The sequence below is a fragment of the Balearica regulorum genome, chromosome 2 (genome assembly GCF_011004875.1).
Source record: "Balearica regulorum gibbericeps isolate bBalReg1 chromosome 2, bBalReg1.pri, whole genome shotgun sequence".
NCBI classification, from domain to species: domain Eukaryota; kingdom Metazoa; phylum Chordata; class Aves; order Gruiformes; family Gruidae; genus Balearica; species Balearica regulorum.
In genome coordinates this window covers 52113770-52140773 of record NC_046185.1, presented here as the reverse complement: position 1 = coordinate 52140773, position 27004 = coordinate 52113770, and the positions used below count along the sequence as shown (strand labels likewise).

Here is a 27004-nt window from a genome sequence, read left to right as displayed (position 1 = left end):
ACCTGACGGTCAGGGCAACTCAAGGAGGAGCCACAATTTTTTCCCCTCGGATAGCTCTGATTTTAACGAGCAAAAATAAGGAGATCGGGGAGGGGGGGGAGACATTCACCTGGTTACTTAGGGCGAGAGCCAGGAACACATCCTCCCGGGCCGCTGCCAGGGGCTGCCTGCTGCGAAGTCGGGAGGCGCGGGGAAGAAACCTAATAAAAAGTGAATATTCACCCTAAAAAAGATATTATCGGGGGGAGTAGAGGGGAGGTATGTATTATTTCGGGGTTTAAAAAAAAAAAAAAAGCGGCAGCAGCAGAAGAAAACCGACACGGGCATCTGGGAGGGTGAGTTCCCCTCTGCTCTTCCCCGCTCCCCGAGCAGGGGGTCCGGCGACCCCCGCGCTGTGGGCACCCTGAGGTGCCCCCCCCACCCCCCCGCCTGCTCCCGCCCCCGGCGCGGCCGCGCTGCGGACCGGCTGGCCGCCGGGACTGGCACCCCTGCCGAGCTCCGTGTTTGTTTAGGGCTCGCCGAGCCCAATCAGGACCGTCTGCCTGCAGTTTTCCGGCAGGGCTGCGAGAGGCGCCTCCTCTCTCCTTTTTATACATGAGCCGCCGGCAGCAGCCGCCGGACTCGCCGCCGCCGCTCGCCCCTGCCGCACTGGATTTACCGCCCGCCGCGGCCCCGCGCCCCGGCCCCATGCGGGGCACCGGCAGCAGGTTTGGCCCCTCGCTACTCGTTTCCATACCCCACCCCACTCCCCCCTCCCGCGATTTCCCCTTTTTCTTCCCCGCTCTTCTGCTCCTGTCTCTCTGCCCGCGGCCGCTGCGGGAGGCAAGCGGCGCGGCGGCGGCTGCGCCTGGCTGGGGGAGCCCGAGGGAGACTTTGTGGGCAAACATCCGATGCCGGTGCCTGGAGCCCTTATCTGCCGTAGCCTTATCTCCCGGTTATCTCGCAGGAGGGAGAGACGTATTTGGTGCCTATCTGCGAGGGGGCTGTGTGTGTGTGTGTGTCCTGTATTCATGTGCCTATGGTTATCTGGAGAGCCCCGAGGTGGGCTGAGAGAGGAGAGCCTCGCCGCCCGCTTCTTTTGCTGTCACTTCTCTCTGCGTCCCCTTTCTCTTTCTGCTCCTTCTCCCAGAGGCTGGGCACGGGAGAAGCTCTGAGTCTGTCTGTCCGGGCTCTGTCATGCTGGCGGCTCCGGGATGCGACCGGTCTCGGCGGGCGTCCCGGAGCCGCGGGTGGTTGCGGGATGGGTGCCATTCCCCAAAGGTGTGCTCGGACTCGGGGCAGGCCCCCAGCCAGGGCTGCCGGTTGGCACCGGCCCCTACGGCAGGCACAGCTCACTCGTCCCGGTCCCGGCGCCGCCACGCACACGTCGGGGCCCGACCCTTGCGCATCTCACGGCTCCCGGTTGCCTTTCCCTCCTCCTCCTCCTCCTCCTCCTTTCCGTGACCTTGGGCTAGAAACAAGCAAACAAGCGAGGCGATGCGCGGAAAAGCTAACATCGGTCTCCGGAGAAGTAACCTTAAAGGGATCGCCTTACTAATTGTTTTCTCCGTGGAACCGAGTCAAATGACTCATTCATTCAAAGAACCATAATAACAACAACAACAGCAGCAGCAGCAAAGGAAGGGGCTTTGGCACAGACCAGGAAAAATATCCCTCTTCCCCCCTCTCTCCCCACGCCCTCCCGCCCACCTTCCCTTCGGCGTGCTTCACGTTCAAATCCGCAGCCCAAGATGCGGAGGGAGAAGTTAGCAGCCCGGAGGGGAGCGGAGCCGGACCCCGCCGCCCTACCCCCCCTCCCCCCGCCCCGGGGACCGCGCTCCGCGGGGAGCTGCGCGGCCGGCGGCTCCCGGTCCGTGGTGACCTGGGCTGCCTGATCCCATCCCGCCGGGGCGAGGGACAACAGCGCCGAGGCGACATGACTGATTAAGCGCTCAGAGGGTCCAGATAAGCCCTGATGAATCTCATTAAGGGAGGGAGACAGGCTGTCCTGTTTGCTAACTTTGTTATTATTATTTCTCTCCCTCCCGCCCCCCTCCCCCCCCCCCCGCTCTTTTGTGTCCTCCTTCCCCGCCCTGCCCTGCGGACCCCCCGTCCACTCCTCCTCCTCCTCCCCTCCTCCCCCTTCCCCATCCACACCCAGCGGCTAGAAGGGGACCTGGATGGCCGTGGCTGAAGGCGGCTGGTGCGCGGTGAAGCGGTGCGCTGCGGACGCTGGCGGTTCCTCCTGCCCCTTCGCGACCAGGGAGCCGGGCCCGTCTCCTCCTTCGTCCTCCTCCTCCTCCTCCTCCGGCGGCTCCCAGGGCGAGCGCGGCTCCTCCAAGACTCCTCTGCCGGAGCCCGACGGCAGCCACCGGCCGGTCCCACCGCCGCCTCCCGCGGCAGAGGGCAGGTCGCTGCTCGCCCCCTACGTGCACTTCGGGGCCCCCCACCCCTCCGGCCGGCCCAGCTGGGAGGACATCCTGCTCTTCGCGGATTTAGACCAAACCAACAAGCTGATCTGGTCCAGCCGCGGCTCCAAGCTGAGCGCCCTCGGCGCCGAGCAGCCCGAGGAGATGTACCAGACCCTGGCCATCTCGGCCGCCCAGGGCCCCACGCCTTACGACGGATCTCCGGGCGGCTTCATGCACTCCACGCCTAGCTCGCCCGTCTACGTGCCCACGACCCGCGTGGGCTCCATGCTGCCCACGCTGCCGTACCTGCAGGGCAGCGGGGCAGCCCAGCCCAGCCACCCGGGCGGCGGCCACGCCGTCTGGTCCCAGCCGGCCGCGGAGAGCCCCTCGTACAGCACCGCCGGCGGCTCCCACCCTTCGGGCCGCTTCCCCTACTCCCCCAGCCCGCCGGTGGCCAACGGGGCCTCCCGGGAGCCCGGCGCCTACAGCAACAGCCTGGGCGCCAGGGACCAGTACAGCCCCCTGGCCCGGCCGCTCAACGGCTCCTACCCGGGGCCCTACACGTCCTACGTGGGGCCGCAGCTCACCCCCGCTTGGCCCACGGCGCCCTTCGAGAACTCCATGCTGCACTGCCTCCAGGGCCGAGCCGCCCCCATCCCCGTCCGGGCACCCAGCGCAGGTAAGAGCCGCCGCCGGGGGCGCGGAGGTGGGGGGCGGGCAGGGCAGGGCAGGGCGGGAGAGCGGCCGCCACATGCCGGGGCTGCGAGGCCCCCGGGGCTTGCGAGGCCCCCGGGGTTGCGGTGCGGCGCTGATGCGGTGGCAGGACGGCGGGCCCGGGCCCGTGGCTTTTCTGGAGTGGAGGTGGCTCTCGTCGTTTGTGTTGGATTGGGGGGACACACCAAAAAAACCCTATGGCAGTCGGGGTTGCAAACCCGCCGTTCACAACGCGTTTCGATATAAACCTGCTTTCAAGTTTCCGTCCATTTCTGCTGTCCCTAAATGCCATAATCTGGCCACGAAATAGTGACGAATTCACTGCGAATTAACCTTTCTTGTAGCGTAGAGGAAAATCACAGAGGCTCGCTTAACCCATTTTGGATTATTTCACCTACAAACTACTTCGCTGCTTCGTTAAAAGAGAAAAGCAGCAAAGCAAAACCTCTGATAGAAACGAGAAACCCCGTTTATAAACCGGTGTTAAAATACGGCACCTCCTGATGGGATTTTACTTTCGCTTCCGAGGTGTCTCGTCCTTTTTTTGTTTTGTTTTGGTTTTTTGTTTTAGTTTAGTTTAGTTTAGGAAATTCTCGGTGTCATTAAATCAATCGTAGAAGTGGAGGCTGAGCTGCGATGATTTAGTTAGATGTAGAAAGATTAACGATTATTGCAGGCTCTTCAGGTTTAGAATATATGTATGTATATGTAAATACAGATGTATAGAGAGGTGTGTGGGTATGTGTGTATACGTATGTATATTTTTACATATTTATGGATATTTATATATATTTATGTCTATATGTTATGTATACACACGTGCACACACACATTTGATCAGCATTTGCTTTAATCATAAACTACCCACCAGGTAGATATATTTTATATACACTGTGATTTTCTCTTGCAGTGCAGTGTGCAGAAAATTACTCGATGGCTTTTCATGTTTCTATGGCGGTGTACGCAGTGCTCCTTCTGTTTCTCGATGCTGCCCGGTAGATTTAGGGATTTTATGCCTCCCAGTTGGTATTTACTCACATGACAGAGGGAAGAAGACTCAGTTGTAGTGGTGGTAGAAGGGCAAAGACGAGAAGCTGCGTCTCAGGGCAACACGACAGTTGAGGTTTTAAACTAAATTTCCAAAAGATACAGTGTAAAACTAGGTGATGGAGGGAAAAATGCCTTTTTTTTTTAGTTTTTTTTTTATTATTATTTTTTCCCAGAGAGAGTTGGAGATTCTCACGGAAGGGAAAGGAGAGGTGGGGAGGAGAAGGGGCAGAGGAGGGAAGGAGCGGGGCGCTGGAGGAGGCTGGGGCAGGAGTGCCGAGCCGGCCGAGGAGGGGCACGGCAGCTTCTCCTTCTCCTGGGGGTCCCGCCCGCCCTTGGGTCTCTGGAGCCCCACTCGCTTCCCGCGGGGCCGCTGAGCCCCGGCCCGGCGCAGGCAGGCGGGGGCAGCTGCGGTGCTGGGGTACCTCCCTCGCGTTTCCCTGGACGGTGCCTCCGGCCCCCAGTGCTGGGAACCGGAGGGACATGGGTTAGTCTGTCGGCGAGGGGAAGGACGGATGCCGGGGGAGCCGCATCGCGTTGTGACGTGGGGCCAAGCAGCCCGGAGCTCCTGGGCCACGCGAGTTTTCTGCTCCCGCAAGACAAAATGCGGCAGCGAAGCTGGAGCCACGCGTACTCCCGTCTCAAATAATCGCGTCAGCGGTCAGGAAAACTATAGCCGTAAACTATATTTACGACTTAATATTAGACAGTTTTACACAGCTTTCTTAACGTTACTCGTAGAGTTACTAAAACAATATCTAAAATTAAAACTTTATTTTGCTTTCCTTGGAGATAAATATTTCTCACGCACTAAGGGGAAAAAAAAAATTAAAATACCCGAGAAATATTGTCACGGCCGAATTTCTTTCTGCTTGCACGAAGGTAATGTTATAAAGTAAATAGCTGAGACAAATAACTGTTTAACTTCCAGCGTCCTTGAAGCCCTAAGCATTTTCCTGATTACAGTCTTCAATGGCGCTTTTAGTGCAAAGATTAATAAATCTTAGCGATGTGCTAAGAGCTACAAGCTGACAACGTAAGTTGAACTGTGCTCCCTGGACTCTGCCGTGTGCCCGTTCCTGTTTAGCTCCTAATAATTTGCAAACGAAGGGAGGCGAGAAATATATTTCGGTGGGTGCGGGCCAAAAGGCCGTTTCTTTCTCAGCTCAATGCCCGCCGTGTCATCGCAGCCCTGTCTCCAAAGCTGCCTGACGTTTATAAGCTCTCTTTCCCTTTATAGCGCAAAGCTGCTAAGCGAAACGTAAAAGAATAACTCAATAAGGAATTAAGGCAGGTAGCGGAGGGGATGGAGGGAGCAAAAAAAAAAAAAATCAATGACGAAGCTATGAGTCTGAAACAGACTTCCCCAGGCTCAACTCGAAAGCCGCTGCAGAAATCCAAACACGTTCTTTTATTATTTCTGCACAACGTGGCACGGTATATGTAAAATCCGTATTTAGGGTTTTTTTTTCCCCCCGAAATATGGAGAGGTGAGTCAGAACAAGGATATAACGATTCGCAGGGGTGAACGTGTTTGCTTTTATAGGTGGGTTCTCTTTATTTTTTGCCGTGCATTTAAACCCTTTTATTTCCCCAGTGTTCGGTAGCTATGGGAGCAGGAGGTAGAATACCGCATATTTTTTCCATTTCCTCCGTTTCCTACCAACCAGCTCGAATTTGACCAAGTAGCCGAGGCGAAGTGGTCGCTCCCCGTCGCTTACTTGACACACCGGAGCCCCAAACAAACGCTGCCTCTAAATTAGAAGTTTTACTAGTTGCGAGGCATTTAAAATGAGAGTCGGGGTAAAAATTCCTTAACCAGCCTCGACCCGAGGGAATATTTGGGGAAACCAACGCTCCTTGTACCCAGGGTGGGCTTTGGAAGCGGGCTATTCTGGCAGGCACCTAACTCCCCCTGCCCCCCTAAAGAGCCGAGTGCACCCCCCTCTGTGCCCGCTGGGCACCACGACGGGGCTCACTCCTCGAGCGGACCCCTCGCCCCTCCAGCCACCTTTCCGAAGGGCCAGATCCCGACGTGAGTGCGGGGCTGCCGGGGATCGCCGCTCTCCGTCTGGCCGGTGCCCCCCTAGCCCGTCCCGGGGAGCGCCCGCTGCGCTCCCGGTTTGTAAAGCAAAGGTTGCGCTGGGGCCGGCAGCGAGTCTGGTACATTTAAAGAAATAATAATAAAAAAAGGATTAATTAAAAAAAAAAAAAAATCACCGCATGGCCGCGATCACTACCGGGGAATTGCTTTTCCGAGGGCTGAACAGCGCCGGTTCCGTGCTCACCCGGGGCCCGTCTCCCGGCGCGGCGGGGCCGGGGCAGCACTCCGCAGGGCTCGGCGGGGCTACTCGCTCGCTGGCGACTGTGCCCCACCGCCTCTCCCCTCTGCTCCTGCCCCCCCAGAGCTGCTGGAGGACCTGTCCGAGAGCCGGGAGTGCGTCAACTGCGGCTCCATCCAGACGCCGCTGTGGAGGAGGGACGGCACCGGCAACTACCTGTGCAACGCCTGCGGGCTCTACACCAAAATGAACGGCCTCAGCCGGCCCCTTATCAAGCCCCAGAAGAGAGTGGTGAGTGGGGATGGAGGGGAGGAGGGGGGCGAGAGGAGCTGCGCCCCGAGGGCCCCCCAGTCAGCGCTAGCCAGGGGGAAAGCAGGGGCAAGGATGGGGGAGCACAATCAGACCGTGTTAGCCCGGTGATCCCCCTCGGCTGCAAAACCAAAGCGGGGCTCCTAACCAGGTTTGCAGGCCAAAGCCATCACGATGAAGGGCAACAGGGCTGGCAGCCCTCGGTGCTGCTTCGGGCCCTGTGCTGACGAAATCACCCTCTGCCCCCAGTGAGCAGCACACCGGGCATGGGCCGGCCTGGAGTTTTGAGTTGATGGACCCCGTCGGTGAGGGGACATTGGTGGCTTGGGAGAAATTTGTGCTGCTGATGTTGGATGTTTCCAACAGAAAAAAAAAAAAAAAAAAAAATCAAGGTTGGAAAGTGTTTGTTCAGAGGGCTAGGAATTTCTCCAGACCTGCTTTGTTTGCTGAGAGCTCGATCCTTGGGAATGTAAGCAAGTTTTGTATATAATTCAAAGAAAACCAATTGTTTAAACAATGATAATAGCCTTTGTTTTGTTTTAGTCCTAAGAAATGAGCAGCAATTTTTCTAAAAATATACTCCTAAAACTAAGGGGGAAATAAATAGTACAAACCAGAACCCCTGTTTATAACTCAGGCTGGCACCGAATAGGCAAGGAGAAAATTTAACAAGTGGGAACTGCACATTATGTTTAGCAAATCTGGGTGGAGGTCAGCAGAGAGAAAGAATACGGTCTTCAGTAATGGCTGTTACTGAGCGAGCCACAATAAATCATGCCGGTATAATCCAAGCTGATGTTTGGACCCTTGTGTATGGAGACAGTGTATCAAACCCATCAGCCTTTCAAGCCCCTTTCAATCACGCCAGCTGCTTCGCTCCATGCCTGTTTTCCTAGTGTTAAAACACATCCCGCTCTTTATTTCACAACCGTTTGAATTTAATGCCTTTACTGGAGGGGGAAAACAAAAACCAAACATGCAATGATCAGAGCAGACAGTAAGCGCTCACGAACCAACCCCACCTCTGCTTAAAAACCTTCCTTTAAGCCAGAGAGTTAATTTAACTTTACGCCAGAGGTTAATTACTACTAGGTGCCCATTTTTTCTAGCTGGCCATCCACTAAATTTCATGACACGAGGTGTTATCTCATTACCAGGGACAAACACAGCAGACGGGCTAGATCTGCTGCTTGTCTGAAGTGTCAGAGCTTGACTGGCCATGGCACGCTGGCCCGATGCAGACTTCAAGTAGCTGATACCCGGCTCTGGCATTTCTGTGTTTCTTTTCTTTTTTTTTTTTTTTTTTTTTTTAAGGAGGGGTGGGGGCAAGGAAACTAAACCAGAGTCAAACTGCAGCCTGATTTCAGCCTGACACCTCGGCAAAATAACTCTGAAACAGCTCTGCGTAACAATCCCTACCGAGTACCCTGGCCATAACTATAAATCAACCCTGACTGTGTGTTCATGCAGTTGGAAATATGTAGGTGAGAAGGGAAAATGTTTTGAAAATGCTAAACATGTTTAGATTGCCCCGAAGTTTCTGATAAAATTCCTGCGGCAGAAAAGTCATTTTAGCTTCAAAACATGCCAAACCCCCCCCCCCCCCCCCCATTTGTTTAGATATGGGAATGAGCAAAAACTATTGAAATAAAATATATGAAGATTTATACTAGAATGCATATGAAAGAAAGAAAGATTTAAGAGAGTGAAACCTCTCAGAGCATTTCACTTGCAAAGAAAGAAAATGAAGCATATGTGTTAAAGCTAGCTTTCTTTTAACTGATCCATGTAAAACTCGTGTTGAATTGAGGAGTGCAGTTTGGACACTGTGTACATATGTATTTAATAACAAGGTAAAAAATTCTGTTCTCATGAGACCTGGATTTTTAAGATTAAAAAGTACATGTGTGTACTTCAGCCTACATTACACTTGGCTGGATTTTTTGGTTTGTTTTTTTGCTGTGCAATTAATAATGGATTACTGATTCAAAGTTACAAAATTCATATTTAATCTGGAATTCTCTCTGAGCTGCGGTGTAAGACAACAGCTAACTGCTAAAGAAACTCAGACTGATAAAATTCAAGAAACTCGGTTATTACTCTGGAATATTCTTCATTCTCAAAACATTTTTATCGGTTTCCCAAGTGGCAGGCAGCTCCGCGGTATCAAAGGTGACCGAGTTACGTCTAACAACCCAGCAGTAAATGATTCAAAAGGAAGGGCATTGTACCCTTAAGTTAGTAATTTCGGTTATTGGCGCTTTATAGTCAGAATAAGGTTAATGCAATCCTCTGAAACTGACTTCTCCGTGTAAACTTGTTCAGCTGCCAGACACACAGCTAGGCACAGATTTTTTTATATTTTTTTTGACAATGCGATACTTTGAAAAAGACTAGATTTATGATGTAGCTGGAATTCTTTGCTTGTGATGAACGTAAAAGAGATCACTTGTTACAGGGACTTTTATAACCCATTCACCTTCATTTCACATGTTTATGAGGACTGCCTTCACTTATGATATACAGCCTGCAGCCATAAAGCTCTGGGTTATACGGTTATTTCTGATACAAGGTTGCTTCATCTTGGCTCCAAACTCCACGGAAGAGTGTCATAAATGACTTGTTTGCAGTGCGGACCTTGTTGTCACCCACCAGCTTTTCTGCTGGCCGAGGGGAAGCTCTGTTCCGTAAAACAGGCTCCCAGGGCACGTTGTTTTTTGTGTGAGGATAAAATGGGCGATGATAAAAAGATCTTTTTGCAAAGACGCTGCGGTTGTATGTGTTACTCCTGGGATGCCCAGGAAAGTTTTCCCCAGCCGTGGTGCTACCGAGGGCAGGTGATTAAAGCGGCTGTTTTTTCCGATGAGTTGGGAGTATCGGTGGCAGGTTCAGAGCTGCCTCTTTGCCCACCAGCTGGAGAGACGGCACAGGAGTGACGTGTCTTCTCCTCAGCTGGATGGAGCTGTAGTGGAGATGTTTCCTAGTTGCCCTGATGGAAGAAGAGCCAGTGCCTGGTGATCTGAACAGAGGTCCCCGGGTCAGCAACTCCCCAAATGTGAATTTTGCCTCTGCTGCAACTGCCCAGAGTTGCAGTCTCGCAGTACCTCTTCATGTCAGCTTTCCAGTCTTTGAAATGAAGATAGTCTCGTTTTAATTCTGGGACGTCACTGATAGATGCTATAAAAAACCCTCCTACCATCCCCGCTGCGTGTTAAAGTACTTTTTATAAACCATAAAGGCATAAATCATTTGCTCCCGCCTGCCTGTTTACGCCTGTGTTTGCTTACGCTTGGTTCTAGCCCTCGTCCCGGCGGCTGGGCTTGTCCTGTGCCAACTGCCACACCACGACCACCACCCTGTGGCGCAGGAACGCCGAGGGCGAGCCCGTCTGCAACGCCTGTGGCCTCTACATGAAGCTCCACGGGGTAAGCGGCCGCTTCGCCGAGGGAGATTGCCCGCCGGCTCTGATGGTCCTTTGGGAAAGGGCCGGTCGTCCCGTTGGCGGGCACCCGACAGCTTCGGGGGGTGGTGTTGGGCTTCCTCAAGTCGGGGCAATGTTTCTGTTGATGGTAATGGTCTTGGAACGTGGAGTTAGAAAAGAATGGGTACAAAATGGATAAAATGACCAAAAAATGCCCAGCATTAGAAAATGGTTATGCTGTTTTAGCAAGTTATGCTTTTGACAAGTTATGTGTTTGCCGTTGTAGCTCTCCTGACAGATTTGTACAAATAAACCACCTCTGGATGAGTGGCAGAGGGTTTTTTTTGCCACCGGGATTTAAAGGAGCTCTTCAGTGGGAAAAAAATCCCCTAGACCTTTAATAAGACAGTTTTTCATGGACAGACGTAGCTATGCCAGTGAAACTTTAAATGTCCGTTCAGCCTTCGCTAGGCAATAATAGAGGAAGAAAATAGCTCTGTCCTGAATGTGATTGAGTACGTTCCGCGTGAGACTTGGAGCTTGTTATGGCCCTGTAGATTAAGTTACAGTCAAGCACAAGTGTTTGAAGAGTGAGGGCATTAGGAGTGATTGGGACTTGGTCTAGTCCTCAAGAAAAAAGTAAATTGTATCACGGGTTTAAACATTATAATGATAGTAAGCATATGCCTGAATTGTCTTTCTCCAAACTTATGTTATCGCTGAGTTAAAATATATTGTAAGCCAATGTTTTCTGTATAATGATTGTCGTTGTGATGACACAGAACACAAAACTGGTTTTTGAGTGTGTTTTCCCTATAAATATAAATTTGGATACTATAAAACTGTATCATCACGGGCAGAACTGCTTATAAGAACAAATACTAAGCTTCTGTCCTAAGACAGTTAACGGCGATGATCTGGTTTGTGTAGCTGGTCCACAGGAAGAGGAGTATTTTTTCCCCTCATTTGCATTCTTATTTTCCAGAATCAGCCACTGGACATAATTCCTAACTGACTGGAATAAGGAATCAGGGATCAGATGTGCCCCATCCAATTTAATTTCATATGACCTATGGCCAAATGACGCTGTTTTTCCCTAAAAGTGTGCTGTTTATCTGTGGACTGACTGATGTGTTGGGAAACCTGTTTAGTTTACATCAAGAAAAACGTTTCCCTGCTTTCTTTATTCAGCTAAAACTCCCCTTGAAACAACCCATTGCTTTGCCCAAATAAAATGCAAAGTTTTTTTGGAATTGATATTGTGACACAGGAAAAATTGACGTGCTATACAGGCATTTTCAGCATCACCATTTGATCTTGTAGTGTATTTTGATTTTTTGGTATTAGACTGCATATATAACTCTGTGATCGGTGTGGAAATTTAATTTTTTTCAGGTTCCCCGACCTCTTGCTATGAAAAAAGAAGGAATTCAGACCAGGAAGCGAAAACCTAAGAACATAAATAAGTCAAAGGCATGCTCTGGTAAATAGAAAAAGATAAGACAGTTGAGCTGCAAGAGGTTTTTTCCACTGGCTGGAAAATATTTGTTTTTAATACCAGTTCCCGATTTTTCAGGTAACAGTACTACTGCGGTTCCTATGACTCCAACATCGACGTCTTCTACTAACTCAGATGACTGTAGCAAAACCGCTTCTCCCAGCACACAGACTGCAGCCTCCGGGGTAAGCCATAAGCCCGTGTCCATATCTGTAAGCAGGCTGCTCACTCTGCAGTGTTATCACAGCTTTTATCTTATCTAGCAGAACAATAATCTAAACAAACTTTCCAGTTTTGTTAGCTGATACTGGAACAAGATTTTCGGAGGATATTACATATAGCTGTAAACAGAACGACAAGCTGAAGTACTTTACAAACCTCTTAATTAAGATCTATATAATTTTTATGATTAAGTTAACCACAGCTTAACTCCAGACATTTTGTTTTGAAACGTTCAGGTTCTTCCATTTCAAAGGTTTTCTTCTGGAGCACAAACAATAGATCAAGCCCAATTGATCCTTCCAAGAAACAATTGTGCATGTACCGCTTTTTTTCTGAAATGATCTGATACGAATTTATATTTCAAGACACTGCTGCTTTCACATTTTCCAAAAGCTGTTTTATATATATTTTTATATATATATGTATATATATGCATTTTTACGCATTATCCCAAATGACTGGTAAACCCCAGCAAAACGTTATCCTGCTGTATGAAGGGAAACATAAAAGCGTTTGTTTTAAACTAAGATGTGCATTTAAACCCTGATCCAGACCCAGCTGAAACCAGGCCGGGTTGCCCCGCAGATTGCAGTGCGTAGGGGATCAGCCCTCTCCTTGCAGAGGGCTCTTCAGGGGCCAGATGCTCAGCATCTGGCAGCACCGAGCTCCAGAGGAGCACCAGAGGAGCGCTGATCATCCCCTGTTTTAGTTTTGATCCTTATTTTACATCATGTACTCAAACCATCTCAAACTTCCTTTCTTCACTCAGTTAGCGTGTGTGATAACAAATACTACTGCTAAAGTTGTGAAGCTTAATGTAGATTAATTTCTAACCCCTTGGCTATACATATCCGTATCCACACTCACTCCACGGGCCTTCTGTATCCTTTAATCTGCCACATCATTTCTTTGAAAAGCTTTCCTAATGTGGCTTACTCTATTCCTTTATTAATAAAAAGAAGACATTGTTTATAATAACTATTTTTCAATATGTCTCGGCATTCCCACATCCAAACTCCTTTCAATAATTTAATTCCTGACATACAAAGTTTCATTGTACAAGGGGAGGAAAAAAACTTTTTTAGCAAATACGATTGTTCGTGGATTGGCAGGGCCACCCAGTTTCAGAGGCACTGGGTTTTTGGTTCGGATGCTGCCAGACAAGGATATTACTAAAAGGGCTTGTATTTGACATGAGAAAACCCTGTCAGTCCAATAAAATAAACAGATCACATAAAAAAAAGAGAAACACTAACCAAAAAGTGTTTCAGGCTCCCCCCCAGTGAACTACTATACACTGGTTCAGGCTCTCCCCTAACATTTGCAAAGGAAAAAATGCAGCCAAATTTTCCTTAAGTTTTCCTTACATTGCCTTAAGCAGGACTCCCGATCTGAGGAATGCCGTGGGATTTATGTAACGGACAGAATTAGCAGCACAGTCGCAGCTAGAGGCCGAGGCAGCGGTGTAGGCTGTAGGCAGCGCAGCCGTGTGCTGCTCGGGCAAGGAGCGGCCATATGGACGAGATCCCCTTTCCCATATGCTGTTGCCTCCTTGGCTGTGTAAAGCCTGCCTTCTTTTCTGTAGCCTTTCTCCCTAGGAGACCATATCAATAATCTTTATGTTATAATTGTAATAGTACCATTTGTAGTATAATTTTGCCAGGTGGAGCTGTGCGGGTACCAGAGGAGAGCAGGGTGGGGGCACGATTCAGGAGCCAAAAGGCTAGTTGAGAGCTGTTAGCAACTAAGAGCAACTCCCAGGGACCCTGAGGCTGCTCTTAATTACACAACAGCATCCTCCAGGGCCAGGAATTCGGTTCTCCCTCATTTGTCCGTAGTAGATCATGCTGGGAGAGGGCTCCTGCACGAGGGCTGCGGAAATCTGTCCCCGTGTATCCCTCCAGCAGGCAGTGCGGTAACATCTGCACAGCCTTTTCCACACCATGATTCGACCAGATGTACCCTGCATATGCAAAGCACTTGCAAATTACCTCTCATGAAATATGTCAGTGAAAAAAAGCAATGGAGAGAGGCTGTGAAACTTGCTAAAGTGAGGCAGCAGCGACCAGACATATGGGCATCCCCCTTTTACCCCCCCTACATGAAGGGCTAGTGATCTCCCATTCCTGCACCCCAGCCCCAAATGTATGTAAATGAGGATGGGATTTGTAGGGGAGTTGTTGACAGGGCATGTGGTGGGTATGGCCACATCCTTCCTTTTGCCCAAGCATCAGCGATTTAATGGGATGAGGACTGGGGAGAATGGAAGCTGAAACCAGAAAGTGATGGCTGTTAGGATTTGCTCCTGTTGCCCCAGACATCATTTGGGAACAGGATCACCAGCTTACAAAGGAAGTGAAATCATCGCTTATGGGCCTAAATCCCGTGGGAGGGGCTGAGCATTCATAAGGGCCGTTGAAGTTGTCGGGAGTGAAGGGATGTCAGGTTTCAGAGCAAGGCAGCCTGTAATCTGATCACGTGCCGAAGCAAAGATACTCTACTAGACTTCTATTTTCCTTGATTTTCGTTTTTTCACTTGAGTTGACCAATCGATAGCCTGAAGGTTTGTATTTATTCTTAGAACAGGCAATGGCTTTGCACAAGGAGAATAAACTTCTCCAGGCCGTGTCAGGAGAGAGAAAGCCCTCAGATGGACAAACCTGGGTTTGGTAATCTTTGGTCTCTTTAACAAGAGCGGCGTTGATTCCTGCCAGCGGCGCTGGCGACGTTGCCGAAACACGGGCACCTGCTGGAAGAGCGAACCTGGCTCATTCCTCGCGCGTTACACAACCAGCACGGCAACTTGTTTTTGTTTTGCTCTGTTTTTACTTCTCCAGCCCTTATTCTGTGAAGAGGGGAAAAATGCCAAATTGACATTAGGCAGAGAAATCTGATGACGTTTTAGAAACTGCTGTCTGAAATTCACAGCAATGTTGTTGCTAAATGGAACAGAGAAAATGAATTCCTCTACTGGTACAAAAGCAATTTATTATGTCTTTTATGGGAGGCTGCCAAAAGAGTTCCCAGCTATGTAGAAATCTGATGGAAATGAAATTCAGCAGAATTCATTTGTGTCAGTAATACTCACTTTTTGCCCTACCTTTCTTTATCTCTTTTAAAGTAAAATAAAAAGGGAGGGCAGAAAAAGAGAAGGGCAGTAATTACTCTTGGCAATGTCTTTGAGACTCTCTGTTTCATGAAGGGAATCTTACATGATGCCAATTTTGAGACAAATTAGCAAGAACCTTAAATGTTGATTTTACGTTCTAGCTGAAGTTTAAACATTTAAAAGATATGATTAATGAATTGCTGTGGGTGCAAAGTTGATTTCAAACATCCCAAAATGTAGAAGTGTTTGGATCGGAGATATTTCGTTGTCTCGTTGTAAAGGGGCTATTTGCCAAATTCACATCTGGATCTAGGATTTAGGCCTATTTCTGTTTTCCTAAGCAGTATAAGTACTGGGTGTCCTGTGTTACTAATATGGAAAAGGTCCAGCTGCATGATATATGAAGTTGCCTTACATCCCCATAAAAAGAAGATTTGAAGGTTTCAGACAGCCTGCATCTGCATCTATACCTGCTCTCCCTTTGATGCTGCTGAAACTGTGCAGAGAAAAGCTATGCAGAATAATTTGCTAAAAAGAAGGGCACGGTCCGTAGCGCACACCCATCCATTTCCATGCAGGGGCTCCACTGGTGTGACTACCAGAAGGGCTTTATTCCCTTATTAGGATAAAAGGCAGTATGAAAACTGCTATAAAATTTGCTTTTTATGGCAGGACATGGAGGCTTCATGAGCCAGGGCTGAAGTCAGTAAAGGCTCAGCAGCACCCAAGATGGTACTGTGCCCCTTGACTCCAGTTTGGAGCTTTCTTAGAAGGACTATAATCCCACACCATAGAATAATTTCGGACAGTTGTCTTGCAGGTAAAACTGGCATTTACTTGCCTTGGAGGCTTATCTTGATAAGTGATTCAGGACTGGCTCCTCAGTGTGGCAGGCTGGAGAGTGGGAGAGCTGGCTGAAATGGCCTCGGCAGGTGGTGAGCTAGTAGGAAAATGCTGTTTTAACTGTCCCCAAATGCCCGACAACCTGGGCTGAATTCACTGAATAGCTTCTGCTGGATTTGCTTTCTTTGGTTTTCAGAAGAGGATTCCTGAGATGGTTAGAGGTGGTATTCTTCGCTCCCTTTTACACAGAAGATTGGTAGGATGTTCATGCAGGCAACAGGGAATCAGCCTCCGTACAGTATCTCCCAGATTCTGGATGAACCCAGATACTCAACCTCTTTGAAAAAATCTCCTAACCACCTGGATATTGGAAAGTTGAATGGCTGAGGGTCCTTCAGACTATCCGATTATAAGATTTCAGTTGGTATAGAATAATTTCATAGCAGTCAGGACAGAGTTTCCATGAGAAATACTCACCAGAATGGTTGTTAGGACTTTCACCTGAAAAATGGGAACACGGTGCCTCAGTCCTGGTATGAGTAAATATTTATCTAAACCAGGTGGAATAAGATCAACAGGAGGCATGAGGAACATGGCAACCTAAAATACCAAATAGTCTGGTAGTCAGGGCATTATGCTGGGAGATCTGGTACTCCAGTTTAAATCTTCTCTTGGTCTCCTACCTCTTCCGTGTTAGTCCTCGGTCCTGGACAAAACAGGATGCTGCTTTCTTCTTCCCGCTCAGTTTCATAAAATCAATCATTCATTTTCTTTGCTCCATGTACATGTATCCAAAAGAAAGCGTTTCAATTTTTATCAAACAAGGCAATCCAGCTTTTTTGTTTCAGCGGGGAAAACCAAGGAAAAGTGTATTTTTGGTTCTACCCAAAACATCTATATGCATATAGACACATACATTTTTCTTGGTTTTGTTTTATTGCCAAAGTAATAAAGCCAATTACTCATACAGCCCTTGACAGCAGGGGGGTCATTGGCTTTCCCAAATCACGCTGGAAGTTGCCTACCTTAGGAAATTAATGAGGTATTAACCACAGATTTATGTTGTTATAATACAAAGGAGAGATTAGAAGATAATGTAAACTTGCACATCTGCAATATAAACAAAAGGATCAATTGGACTAGCAAAAAATGACAACTTTGCATAGCAAGAGGGTCGCTAAATCAGAAAAAAAAGCTGTGGTTTTGCAGTGCCGGGACTTGCTCTTCAGAAACCAGGGAGCTACAGTACTGGGAGAACGTGCTCTTGGTGGGGATGGCAGTTATTGCAGGGAGGCTGAGACTGGAAAAATAAGGACTCCACTGCAATTTGCCACAGCACGTTACATGTGAAAGGAGTTTTTGCAAGTGTGTTTCAGCTGACTACAGTTATCATTTAAGTGTAGCGAAACTAAACTATGCTAACCAAAGAGGAAGCGAGTGTCGGCTGAGACTCAGCTTATTACAGACCTACTGTAATGTCCAAAATTCATGAAGCATTTTAAACCTGTGAAGTGGTTGGAGCAAAGGTCTATCAGAGCAAAGGTCTAGATCAAGGCTGCTCGCCATCCCCCCGGCTGTTAGCACAACTCCTTGCCCAGAGCTTTGCCTCTTGGCTGCAGAGGCATGGGGGGAGGTTGGGGGGCGGGGGGAGTTGTGTGGGTGTCCCTCCCTTCTCCCCGCTCTCCATGGTGGGCAAACAGCACAGGATGGAGTGGGTGGAAGAAAGCAAGAGAGATGCCAGTGCTGGCCAGCACAGGATGAGCAGTCTGGTTTTGATCTGGGCCAGCTTTAGTGGGGGTGAATTTGGCTCCAGGGTGCTGATGGCAGGTTTGGGTATGATGTAGATGTCTAAGTCCCTCTGTGGCTCTGGCTGAGATCTCCCTGTGAGTGTAGTGTGCAGATCCTCTACAGAAGGGCCATCTCCGATTCAGACAACCTGCCTGGGGGCTGCCCTGTGACCAGCTCCGGCTGGTTTGGGTAAAAAGAAGAGCTTTTGCAGATACAAGCACAACCTTCCTCTGTTTGTTTGGGGGGCAAGCTTTTCCCAAGGGGCTTCATTCATTTTTTTCATCAGGAAGCTGACCTTCAGTTGATTATCTATCCTATTATCAGATTTCAGCAATAAAAATAAATCCATTACCTTTTTATTGATAGAGCCAGCTGTTGTGAATTAGAAGGGCTGGTTGACTTCAGCAGCATTGTTCAGCTTATTTATTCCAGCTGACAAATGCCCTCTAATAACTAACTGTATCTTCTGTCGTCTTTCATCCCTTAAAGCTGGAGAAGTTAGCAGCGGGGGCAGGCAGACTCGGGAGCAGAGCTGTGATTCAGCCGTGTCCTTTTCATAAGCTAAAGTTTGTTTTCCATGTCTCACTTTGGGAGCTGCCCGAGCTGCCTGGATTTGTCATGACATTACCGGGGTGGGGTTTCCAGGCCCGGCGTTCCTGCCCAGGTCCTGCCCATCCCAGCTCAATGGAGTCAGGATCCGGCCTTGGTCGGGCAGGGATGGGCAGTCTTCAAACAGGACGTGCCTTCACGTCCTCCCTTCTGGGGTGCCCGAGGGAGGGGTGGCTGATAACCCCAAATGGAAACTGCAGGTCCCTGCACCCCACCTTTGCAGGGCTGAATCAGGAAAAGGGTGAATTACACTTTCCAAGCCCGGAAAAAACAAGTAGTGATAAGATATTTGCCTACCGGAACAACAGCGGCAAATATGGGCAAACGGGAACCTTTCAAAGCAGCTCCCAGTGTTTTTAGCTCAGGTTGAGCAAACACTGCTCAACTCTAATTTAAAGCCTTCTTCCACTGTGGGGACACTCAAGCTGTTAAAAAGGATGTCTTTTGTGCTAACAGGAATCTATCTGATGTATTAGAAGCAAAAAAAAATCCTTATTAGAAAAAAAAAATCCTTTTTAGAAAAAGGAGGCTGATGCAAGACCAAAACCAGACAGAAAAGTTGTCGTGAAACTTGCCTCCTTGAATTCTCCATGCATAGTCAGAGGGAAAGAGGATACAGAGATTCGTTGTCACTGAATGGCAACTGTGTATTTGACAGAGGGATAAAACGTATTTCTTAGGGTTAGAACTATTTTGGCTGTTTTGGGGGGGCAAGCAGTTTTTTCTTCCATCTCTGCATTTCTGGGTAGCAACTGATGGAGTGGGATCCTGGTTGATGACTGGGTGGAAGAATAGTGGCAATCAACCATTGTAACAAAAGCTAAAGAAAATAATAGAGTCCAGGTTATTTCAGACAGAGGTGACCACGGGCAATGAGTATCTCTTTCAGAAGGTGAGGTTTTCCCTGGGTTACGCATGGCAACAAGAAGCCTGCACAGCACCGTTTGGAAATTACCTTTGAATAAATGAAGCTTTGCTTTTCTGATGTCAGGACTGCTAGCTTGGCACGGCTCCAGGAGAGCCAAGAGCTCTACTCTTGTAAAATGATTAAATATGTATACTTTTCACTTAAACAGCAGGCAGGAAGCTTCTGCAGTCACAGTTTAGGATAGGGTTGGGTTTTTTTTTTTTTTAAGGAATCTCATCTGAAGACTATCCATTAACAAGTAAATTAAGGTTTTAAAGTTGACATATCCAAGAGTTAATTTTGTATGAAGTCAGCTCTCAAACATTTCCTTTATCAGGTGAAAACATTGCCCCTTCTCTGTCTGGCACTGCGAATTTTTCCTCTTTAGCAGATCTGCTCAGCCTCATGGAAAAAATGATTGTTTCTTTGTCTTTGTAACTCTCTATTTCTCTGTTAAAATAAATGGACTGGTTCCAGTGCAGTTCAGCCACTCACCTTCATGCCTACCAGGGCTCCCCTGCTCCCCTGCGCGTTGTCTTGTGCGTGTGGGTGCCAGAGCAAAAAGGCTCCTGGTTCAAAGGCGTAGTGTTTCTCCACTTGAGATGAAAGGAGCATCCCCTTTAGTGGCCAGTCTTATGGGGATGAAGCGGTTGTGGCTGAAGGGTGAGGAATGACGTTGGGCATTTCAAGGTCTGAGGGAGCCAAAGAAGGCTGATTTCCAGGAGGTGCTCTGCACCCGCTGCTGGAGAATTAGAATGTACTGGGCTTCTCCTACTGCGGAAGCAAAACTATAGGTGCCGCCACTTCCAGGTCACATTTTTGGTGTTGGCATCGGTGTCCCTTCAGCAGGGGGCAGCGGGACACATGCACAGTACCTTCTTCATCGTGGTTTGATTTCCAGATTTTTCTGCATGCCCCACGCTTTCTTTCCCACTTTGCTAAGAAGAAAACCATGTGCTGTTCTCCTAACGTGGCTATCACCCCTGTCAGACCTTGCCAGCATATTGAAGTCACTGGTTCACAACGAGGAGAATGAGCAGGATGACCCAAGAGATTTTTTTTCAGTTTCAGGATTTTGAGGCACAGGGGTGAGCAGAGGGCAAACCCTGAGCCCGCTGTGCTCTGACCCGCACCCCTGTGCGTGCAAAGCTCACCCGCTCAATGAAACCTCTTTTTGCTCTTCCCCTACCTCCAGGCGAGCTCGTCGGTGATGTCTGGCCCAGGAGAGAGCACCAGTCCCGAAAGCAGCAACCTTAAGTATTCAGGTCAAGATGGGCTGTACACAGGAGTCAGCCTGACCTCCACGGCTGAAGTGACAGCATCTGTGAGACAGGATCCCTGGTGTGCCCTGGCTCTGGCGTGACCCGGCACGAGGGAAGCTGGATCCCGGCGCTGCGCAGCAGCCCCCAGATGTCTGCGCACGGTTTCTTCTGCGGAGCGGTCACGGCGGCAGCGAGAGTGCTGGCAAAGACCATTCCTCTGAAATTGTTTCTGTGCCTTGGTGGCAGAGGTGTTTTTCAGCCTCCGAAAGAGGCTCTGCCAAAGCATCCAGTTCCTCGTCTATGCAAGAAAGCAAATGCCCACTGGGGATAGCTAATGCAGCCTTACACTCTCAAAAAAAAAAAAAAAAAAAAAAGAAAAAAAAAAAAAAGAAAGAGGAAAAGGAAAAAAAAAGAAGAGATAAACCTAGACCTATTGATAGATTCCAGAAATACATCCTCGACTTACCCAGAAGCGCTGCCTTTCTGATTGTATAGTTGTTTTCAGTCTCTCATCACCTTCTCCCCCAAGAATTTGGTGGAAGTCGTTGGTGTCGGGGAGGGAGTACCAAAGGCTTTAATTACTAGAGATAGCGAGATACTTTTTAACAAGCGTCAGAAGTGCGTACTGCTTGAGACGGCGCAGACATCTCGCACCGAACTTTTGATGTCTTCGCCCCGTCGGTTTTCTCCTCCTGCACCCTCCATCTCCAGCGTGCCTTGCTCTGCTCTTCAGAGCCCAGCTATGCCCCTGGAAGAAATGACAACGTTTGGTACAAGTCTCACAAGGTCCAGCTTGTTAAGGAGATTTTGGGGTTGGTTTTATTTTTTTGGTTTAAAATATTTACTCACTTTGCAAGACTGCGATATAACTTTTAAAGTACACTGTGACTGAGGTTTATGAAAGTTCGTATTTTCTGGCTGAACTGTATAGAGTCAGTCGAAATTTGTAAACAGGGTAGCAATCAGATATTTTTCTTCCATATATACAATAATTTTTTTAAAGAAGTGCAATTTGCGTTGCAGCAATCAGTGTTAAATCATTTGCATAAGATTTAACAACGGTTTTTATACGAATGAATGAATGTAAACATTTTAACTTAATGGTACGTAAATAATTTAAAAGAAAAACTTAACTAGGCATCCTTAGGCTTTTTAGCGCAACAAAACCCCATCCACTTTCTGTATTTCCAGTTGTTAAAGCAAGAGTTTCAAAGAACAAGCCTTCTCTCAGGAAAATTGCCCTAGCTGTTTGCTCGGAAGTATTGTACAAAAATGCAAATGCATCCCCAGGGTTTTTTTGCCATTGAATAAGTATGTGCTGGAAAGAAACAAATCGCAATGAAACTTTACTACCTAACTGATACATATGTAAATACTCCATAAGATATTTAGGCATCTTGAAAATGTAGGATGCAATCTGTATAGTGTGACTGACACATAGTTAGGTTGGTTTCCATTGGCTTTTAAGTGGGATGTCATTTGGAAAGTTGTTTCATCAGAGCTTTACAAATAAAAGGGTATCATTTTGGGATATTTTTTTTTTCCTGTACACTGTGCCTTCTCCTTTGTCTCCAACGCAATTGTTAAGCTACATTAAAAGCTATGGAAATGTACCTGATGCGGGTGGCATGTCTGATGGCTGCAAGGAAGGTCTCCAGCTGAAGTGCCTGCTCTGGCTAGCTAAGTCTGTGTTGCGTTTGGCTTTTCTGCAGCTCCCCTCACTACACCTTCTGATGATGCATAAAACCAGGGCCCTGCTGCTACCAACGCAAGCCTCTCATGGGCATGTGGGAGGTTTTTCTGATATAAGTCTGGGGAGCTGATCCCATGCCTTGTCAAGACTGTCATGGTTTTGCTCGGCCTTCACACCATAGCTGAAAGGTCTCACCCAGGTGCCCTGTGTGTGCAAAGATCTGCCTGTGACCCAGATGTAACTGGGTAAAGCCAACTGGGTGGCAGAGCCATCATGTGCCTACTGGCATCCTCCAGTGGCCAAAGGTGAAGGGCAGCAAAAACTAAAGGTGCTGCTGCTGAAAAGAGAAGACAGTGAATTTTAGCTACTGAAAGGAGTGGAAAACCTTTCACTGGCTCTGAGGACCAGTCCTCTGCATTGCTCGGCTGATCAGACCAAGACGACGCCACGTGTGATTTCCAGCTGCATCAGCAGTACTGTCAGACCGGGAAGCCGGGACACCCAACCTCTGTGCCCAGCGCTGCTGTCAATCCATGGAGCGGCTGCAACATGTCTCTTTGCCTCTCTGAGCCAGACTTTCATTTGGGGTGAATTGGGATAGCTCCTTGGCCTCCAGTGAAGCTATGCTGATTTGCACCAGCTGAGAATCTGCCCCTTGGTTTTCCAACCCAGAGAGTCGAGGCCATCTCCTTACCCTGGGGGTGTCGTGAGGACCATGGGATGAATGCTGCAGCACAGCCCTTGGAGGGGAGCTGCTTCAAGCAAAAACGGGTCAGGCCAAACCTCGCCTGGGGTTTGGGCTGCTCTGGCTGGCCAGAAGTGGGGACCCCTACCCTTCTTGGTGGGGCCGTCACGCCAGTCTTGGTGCTGGGACACCTTACGTCCTTGCTCTCTGGGGGTTGGCGTGGCCAGGTACCCCAGCCCTGCTAGCCTTGGGGCCACGTGGGCTCAGGTCTCGTGATTTACAAAAATAAATCCCTGTCTAAGTGCAAAGTGAGCCATGCAGAGAAACATTGGGTTTAAAAAGCAAAAGGTGTGGAGAAGTGGGTGAATATCTTCCCTTTTGAATAATTTGTTGTCTAAAATGCCATTTTCTGTGATTTTCCAGATTAAAAAACTGTTGCTAACTGGTGTTGAAGAGTGTTCAGCCTTAGCTGGGGTTGGCATCCTTCTTTTTTCCTTTTTTCTTGCTGAGATGAAATTTGGTGTGCCACTTCTGAAAAGCCTAGCACAAAACTCACTGCCAGGTATGTCAGAGCTGTGTTGCTCAGAGTTATCATAAAACAGGAGGTTTAGACCAGCATGTCTCAGTTTTGGGCTGCTGACCCAGCAGCAGAAGTCAGCTGGGTGCTGACATTCTTGCCAGCAGCCTGTGGAAGGCCACGTTGCTTTGAAACCCTGCGGCACAATGTAAGAGTGGTCCTGGGAGGCTCTGCTTCCTTCTCAGCACCACCTTAACCCAGGATCTGGCTTAGGGTGGTTCCTGCAGATAATAAGTCTTGCAGGGGTGTAAAAAGATGCCCTAAGTGAAGAGACTCCTTTTGGATCTGGGGCTGAAAATGTTCTTTTAGGTGATATCAGGAAAAAAAAAAAAAAGAAAAAAAATTGTAGGGAATGTGTTTCCCATTATTTCTTATCAGTAAAAACATCAAAAATTAAATACTTTGCCTCCTTGGACCAGAAACAGGACTAAATCAGGATTTTATCCCTCTGTAAGAGGCAAGGGGGGAGTGCAGTGCCATGTTGCCTGACTGTATAGATGCCAAGGAGCTCAAAGCCAGGTTCTGTGCTATGATTTTACATGGACAAAGACTGTAAGAACTGTACCTCCCTACTTACCAAAACTGCTCTCCAAGTGTACTGATTGTTGGAGTGGCCACTGCTTGACAAAATAAAGGTTTCTTTTTTTTTCTTTTTCTTTTTTTTTTTTTTTCAATTTTGCCTTTCAGCCCTGCTGAGCCGGCACAGCTTTGGGTGTGTAAGCTGGACTTCGGTCTGGCTCATACATCATCAATAGCACTGATACTGGTGTATCAGCCTGGCCAGATGCTTTCCTCACTTATCCCTGTTTCTCTTCAGTGACAGCCCCAGGGATGGGCTGAGAAAGAACAAAGAGAGTCCAGCCGTGGGTCTTGGTTACTGGTGAGGCTGAACGAGCCAGACTGACCCCAGCGTGGCTCTCTAGTACCAGAATGAAGATTCAGAGTTGACATTTGGGGGGGAAAAAAAGCTTATGGTTACTTGTCAGCTTAACACAGTTTCTGTGGAAACAGCTGAAAATAAATAGCCGGTGACTGAGGCATCTGCTTCAGGTTCCCCCACCAAGCAATACTGGAAGGCTCACGTTTGCTTGGGTGACCCCTCAGCACACTGGTCCTGGCTGCATGTGTTACCCTGGGCCCCAGTCTTCCCTAGGTCCCAGGTTTTGCTTTAGTAGTGTTCCTGTCACCTTCATCCATAATCGTATTTTTTCTGTTCAAAGTGCTTGAAATCAGTTGAAATCTGTACCATGGTCCAGAGTGGTAATTTTCAGCATGGCATTGAGGGCATATACTGGTGTGGTCTGAGTGCTGTGGAGATACGTGAAGGTGCAACAGCTGCTGGGATTGGGTTGGTGACCTCAGTAAAGCAGAGAGAACCAGGCTTGGACAGGTTGCCCAAAGGGAGAGAGAGGTGGCTAGCTGTTTCCAGAACCACAGGTGGGCTTCGTTACATCTGGATGATCAGAGGGCAAGGACCTGAGTGAGGAGCCAAAGTAGCTGACTTGTTTTGGTTTTCTTGCTGCAAAGCTAGACAGAGCCATGTGCCAGCCCTTGGGTAGAACTTGGGTAATTTACTGTCTCTTCCTGAATAAAAATAATACCACTTCTGCTCCTCTCCAAGAGAAAAAGGGATTTAGGAGTTACATCCTGTCCCTGTTACCATGAGCCTTAGCTGAATGCAGGCTGCAGAAACCCAAAATGGACTTCGACTCTTCCTGTGGGCTTGCAGCTCCTGATCTTCCTTATCCAGCTGTCCTGAATTTCATTCCTCACAGATCCTCCAGTTCCTAAATCTGTATACACTGGACATTCCAGGGTGGTGTCAAGCACACTGAATTCAGTATTAAAATATAGGGCAAGGGTTATTGCAGTGGGCCAGGGAGAAGGAAACTGAGGGCCTGAGGAGCAGTTTCAAGAGTCTTCTGCTCCACATGTTGCAAAAGGCTTGAGGCCCTCATTACGTGCTTGTAACATGTTTTGGAATCACTTCTTACTGTCTTTCTTTAAAGATATCTGATGAAAGTTGGTATAATGTATAGTAGAGGGGAGTAGGATTTAGGTGCCTGGGTGGACATGCAATCAAACAAGACTTGTCAGAGCAGTGTAGCAACCAAAATTCCTAAGGCAGTCCTTGAGCAAATAAAGAGGAAAATACTGAGTAGGAGTAAGGAGATAATTTTACTTTGGGATTCTGCATCCAGACCTGGCATCCATGTTTGAAAAGGATGTTGAAAAATTGGCAGGGGTAGGGAAAAGAACCACAGAAATTATTTAAGGACTGGGGAAAACATCTGACCTTGACAAATTTAAAGACCACAGTCCACTTAGAGTATCCAAAGGAAGACTAAAAGGTGACTGGTGTAGTGAGTCCATTCATGGGGAGAAAACAGTGGGTGCTAACGGGCCTTCAATCTTGCAGAGCAAGACATAATAAGATCTAGTGGCTGGAAGGTGAAGCCGGATTAATTCAAATGAGAAATTAGCCTCAGCCAAAACAATGAACATAGCTAGCGATGGGAGCGATGGCAAGGGAAGAAGATGAGTGCTCAATCTCTTGATGCCTTCGTAACAAAGCTGACTGGAAGATCAACTTTAGCCAAACAAATGTGACTGGGCTCAGGACTGAGTGGGTTACATCTGCTGCATTGTGATTTATAGGCCAGATTAGTTTCCATTTGGCCTGAAACTGAATTACTTTTTGGGATGAGACCCAATGCTGATGTCTTGAATTTTTGTCGTTATTAAAAACCCCATGGCACTCTTCCTGAGAGCCGTGGTAAACACTGTGGTGTCTTGACCCAGTTTCAGCATAAGTAATTATTTTCTGCCTACCTAAAATGTCCTACTTCCTCTCCAAAACTGTCCTGCATCTTTATTGTTTCCTGTTAAATACATCCTGAGTTCCACAGAAGAAAAGGCCGTGTTTCAAAGTTGAACAAACAAAACTTGAAAATCTGCCTCCTCTTACGGCATGGCGCAGAGGCAGGGCCTGCTGAGCAGCTCGCTGCTCTTGGAGAAGCAGGAAGGAAACCTCTGAAGACCGCGGTCTGCGGGTCTTCAGTCTGTGACCTTTTGATGCTGTGAAGACCACAGCCTGAAGAATGAACAGAGGCATGTGGGGCATCTTGCAAATGTGGTGATTTTTAAAAAAGAGGGGTCAGTGGTAGGTTTCTGTAGTGCACCGAATCCCAAATGTGATCCAAATCCTACTTGTTCTCATGGGAATAAATAACATTTTTAAAAAATAATGCTGCTTTTTGTGCCTTGCTTACTGTGTGTGTGTGTGCATGTGCCTTTAGTTTTAAAAATTAGATCTTTCACTCTTCTCTCCTTCTTCTACCATAACCCACAGTTGTCTATAGTTGTTCCATTTTGCCTGAATCGAAGATTATTAAAAAAAAGAAGTGCTGGGAGGGTGGGCCATCTCCAGATGAGGTGAGAAGCAATGCCTGTGAGGTCTGGGCAGACCCACCTGCCCCGGCACTGCGCAAGGGCAAGGGCACCTCTTGCGGTTTCCATGGTTTGTACAAGAAATGAGCCATACCCTCTGTTCTTTACAGAATAAATTAAGTATGTCACAAGGTTCATTTAATTCTATTTTAAACTATTAGAAACATGTCAGCCTGGAACAGGCTCCCAAAGGCAGCA

The 27004-nt window shown here is 48.2% G+C and overlaps 2 protein-coding genes across 4 annotated transcripts in view; one reads left to right on the top strand and one right to left on the bottom strand.

Moving 5' to 3' along the window:
- The window catches only part of ESCO1 (establishment of sister chromatid cohesion N-acetyltransferase 1), a 318705-nt gene that overhangs the window by 265585 nt on the left and 26116 nt on the right, over positions 1–27004 (bottom strand). The gene's annotated exons all lie outside the window — the stretch shown is intronic.
- GATA6 (GATA binding protein 6) lies at positions 482–22014 on the top strand. Of its 2 annotated transcripts, none has more exons than XM_075744297.1 (7): positions 482–707; positions 2141–3069; positions 6558–6724; positions 10042–10167; positions 11559–11646; positions 11725–11846; positions 20335–22014. In XM_075744297.1, exons 2-7 carry the CDS (start codon positions 2160–2162, stop codon positions 20500–20502), a joined length of 1581 nt encoding a protein of 526 aa, XP_075600412.1. In that variant the 5' UTR covers positions 482–707; positions 2141–2159; the 3' UTR covers positions 20503–22014. The 2 variants fall into 2 exon arrangements, with proteins under 2 accessions (XP_075600412.1, XP_075600414.1); XM_075744299.1 differs by having other exon boundaries at positions 486–707; positions 11740–11846.

What these genes read in the sequence shown, in the direction of transcription:
- GATA6 (XM_075744297.1), top strand. Translation starts at nt 2,160, where the DNA reads ATGGCCGTGGCTGAAGGCGGCTGGTGCGCGGTGAAGCGGTGCGCTGCG. An exon ending in TAAGTCAAAGGCATGCTCTG is followed by an intron (nt 11,647 to 11,724) that starts GTAAATAGAAAA and finishes TTTTAATACCAG; the next exon opens with TTCCCGATTTTTCAGGTAAC. An exon ending in CACAGACTGCAGCCTCCGGG is followed by an intron (nt 11,847 to 20,334) that starts GTAAGCCATAAG and finishes CCCTACCTCCAG; the next exon opens with GCGAGCTCGTCGGTGATGTC.